The sequence below is a fragment of the Chiloscyllium plagiosum genome, chromosome 14, assembly GCF_004010195.1.
Source record: "Chiloscyllium plagiosum isolate BGI_BamShark_2017 chromosome 14, ASM401019v2, whole genome shotgun sequence".
Taxonomy (NCBI): Eukaryota; Metazoa; Chordata; class Chondrichthyes; order Orectolobiformes; family Hemiscylliidae; genus Chiloscyllium; species Chiloscyllium plagiosum.
Window position 1 is genome coordinate 25,623,712 of NC_057723.1, and position 3,144 is coordinate 25,626,855.

The window sequence follows — 3,144 nt, forward strand, 5'->3', positions numbered from 1 at the left end:
CTACTTTCTCCCCACCCCCACCCTCCTCTAGCTTATCTCTCCACGCTTTAGGCTCTCTGCCTTTATTTCTGATGAAGGGCTTTTGCCCGAAACGTCGATTTTACTGCTCCTCGGATGCTGCCTGAACTGCTGTGCTCTTCCAGTACCACTAATCCAGAATCTGGTTTCCAGCGTCTGCAGTCATTGTTTTTACCAGGTTGTTAAGTACTGTATATTCAAGTCTGAGACAGATGCTTACTCTGTCAGGGAATCAAGAGTTATGGGGAAAAGGCAGAAAAGTGAAGTTGAAGGTTATCAGAACAGCCACGGTCTCTTTAAAAAAAAAGAACAGACTAGATGGGCTGAATGGGCGACTTCTGTTCCTACATGGTATGGTACAATGGTTAAGGTCAACAAACTTACATTGAGGTCAGTGAGATAAGCCTTCAACCAACTTAGCGAGAAATTCATATTTCAAATGGTTAGAAATCAAAAAAAAACAAAGTTAAACATTAAAATCTCTGTGGCCTAAGACTATGGGTGTTAAAGAATTGGAGATGTCTGGTCAACTTTCATTTTGTAACCACGTGCTCCCCTCATTTTGAACGAATCGAAATACACATTTACCTTCACAAACTCCTCCCTGTCTAACACTGTGGTTGCTCCAGGCGCTTACCTCGCTGACGATGGTGGAGATGTACTGCTCCTTACTGTACACCCATCCATCCAAACAGGGCTCCTGTCCCACCTCAGAAATATTGACGGAATCCGGGTCAGGGAATATCTCCGAGAGGTTCTTGATCACATCCAACCGGTACCGTCTACATTTGCTGTACTGGAGTTTGTCCTTGTCTTGTTCCAGAGGGATCGTGCGGTTCATCCACGCTTCACTGAGGTTGAGGTGCCCGGGAATTAAACAGCGGTGTTCAGGAATATCCCCGACAAAAACTATAGACAGTCCGCAGAAACCATTGGGAAAGACACTGAGGCTCAAAAAGAAGAAGACTGACTTCTGGTAAGGTCCCCATTCTCCGAGAAAAGCGGTGATTTCGTCGTAATCCCGCATGTTAGTGACTGTGGGAGAACGGGCAGCGACTCCCTTCCTAAAACTGCAGCGATGTGTTTGTTGGAGGGCGCGCCGGAACTATCGCCTAGAGCAGTTTCAAACTGGTTTAGTCCTCGTTACTGTCACCTTTAAAGATGACTCGATCTTCATTTGCGCCGACAGCTTCCTCCTATCCCACTGTATATTTAAAGGGACAATTCCCAATGAGTTTTGCCAACTCTGAAGTTGTTCTTATCCTTTTGGGAGGAGAAAGGGCTTTGTTCATATCAAATTACAAAACAGATCCCATACCTCAACGAGTACAATTTCTGTGTGCGTGCACACTATCAACAATAAGGGTGTTACAATTAGTATTTACCAATCCATTGGAATCTTGTAGTCAGGGAATTTTGGAATATTACAGTTACTGGATCCACGATCTGTGCTGTCACTTCCTGAGGACCCTCGGGGTGTACGACTTGGGGCTTGCCTGCTTTCAATCCCAACAGTTTGCTCAATACCTTTATTTCCTAGTGACAATAATTGTTCTAAGATTGTCCCTTTCAATACCCATTGCATTATTTGTTACTATTGGGATAGTATTCATGTCCTCCACTGTGAAAACTGACGCAAAATATTGATTTGCCACTCACCATTTCTGTGTGCCCCAATATTAACTCCTCAATCTCATCCTCCAATGGACCAACATTCATTTTAGCTATTCTCTTCTCTTTTATGTAGTTAACAGAAGCTTTTGCTATTCATTTTTATATTTTACACTAGTTTTCTTTCACAATTTAACTTTGCTTTTTTCCATATTCTTTTTTGTAACCCTTTGTTGATCTTTAATAGCTTTTCAATCAGTGTGCCGCTGGCCTTTACGATATGGTGCACCTTAGATTTTTGTCTTTGTTGTCTTTAACTTCCTTGCTTAGCAATGGATGTTTTCTCTGCCTTTTACAATCTTTCTTCCTCTTTGAAATGTATTTTTGTTAGGAGGAATTAAATATTACCTTAAACATCAGACACTGCTAATCAATTGCCCCTTTTTGTCTTCCTGCCCAGTCTAGTAGGGGCAAATCTGTCCTCGTGCTTATGTAGTTGATGACTTTATGATGCCAAGATTTGGTAATTTCCAAAGTGATGGATTAATGCCAGTGTCGTAAGTGTACTGGAATGGCAAACGGTGTAATCTCTTCTCTGAATGTATCCCTTGAAGTCCAGATATAATCCTGGTTCACCCATGCTGCACTCCCTTTAAGGCCAATGTGTACTTTCTGCAGTCTAGAGCAGAATGGTTCACGGTTCACCAGATGCGGTCGAACTGGGGCTTTCTTTGTAGGGTTGAACCATGTTTCTCCTTCATTGTGTTCTTCGTGCCTAGCATTCCATTGGCCGTTTCCATTATTCTCCGACGTGTTCATGACATTGTTCTTACCAGTTTCTCTGCTGTTTCTAAATTTCAACTATTTAGAAAGTACACAGTCCTTATTAGATCCAAAGTGGAAGACCTCATTTTTGTTTACATTAAAATTTATCTGCCGCAATTTTCCTATTCACTTAATCTATCAATTTCTCTTTGCAAATGAACACTTTCATCTAATGTCATCAGTTTGATTGTCTTTGACAGGTGCCGATATGTGTCTCAGGTATTTTCTCATACAGTAGTCCCCCCCGTTCCTGTGGGGAATTCATTCCAAGACCTACCATGGAAGTCCGAAACTACAGAAAGAAGCAAATCCATTCATTTAAATAGGAATGCCTTCCCGGCATCCCACTGGTCCCTGGTTCCGGAAGCTTTCCTGGAATATGCTCAGGCTGAGGTAAACCACGGGGAGCTGAAACCCCAGAAAACGATTCCGCGGATGCGGTGGGGTTTAATAACATCTGTTCTCGGGTGTTATTAAACACCTTTGGAGCAGGTGGGACTTGAACCTTGAGTTCCTGGCTCAGGGGCAGGGTCATTACAAGAGTTCTCTCAGAAACTTTCTTTTCATTAATTTATTTAAATTTTCTTTCTAATCGATCTGTTCGGAGATGTTATTCCACACCCCTGGAGTAGGTGGGACTTAAACCCAATTACGGTGGCACAGTAGCTCAGTGTTTAGCACTGATACCTC

General features: G+C 42.5%; 1 protein-coding gene across 2 annotated transcripts in view; it reads right to left on the reverse strand.

The window, feature by feature from the left end:
- Nucleotides 1-2,587, reverse strand: part of LOC122556564 (solute carrier family 22 member 5-like) — a 57,940-nt gene extending 55,353 nt beyond the window's left edge. Inside the window, exon 1 of one of the 2 annotated variants that reach the window (XR_006313564.1) lies at nucleotides 656-2,587. Coding sequence is in view for 1 of the 2 variants with exons in the window: in XM_043703378.1 (XP_043559313.1) it covers nucleotides 656-1,045 (390 nt within the window). In the remaining variant the exon portion in view is untranslated. The remainder of the gene's footprint in view (nucleotides 1-655) is intronic. The other variant, XM_043703378.1, reaches the window with a different exon arrangement.
- Nucleotides 2,588-3,144: the final 557 nt, after the last annotated feature.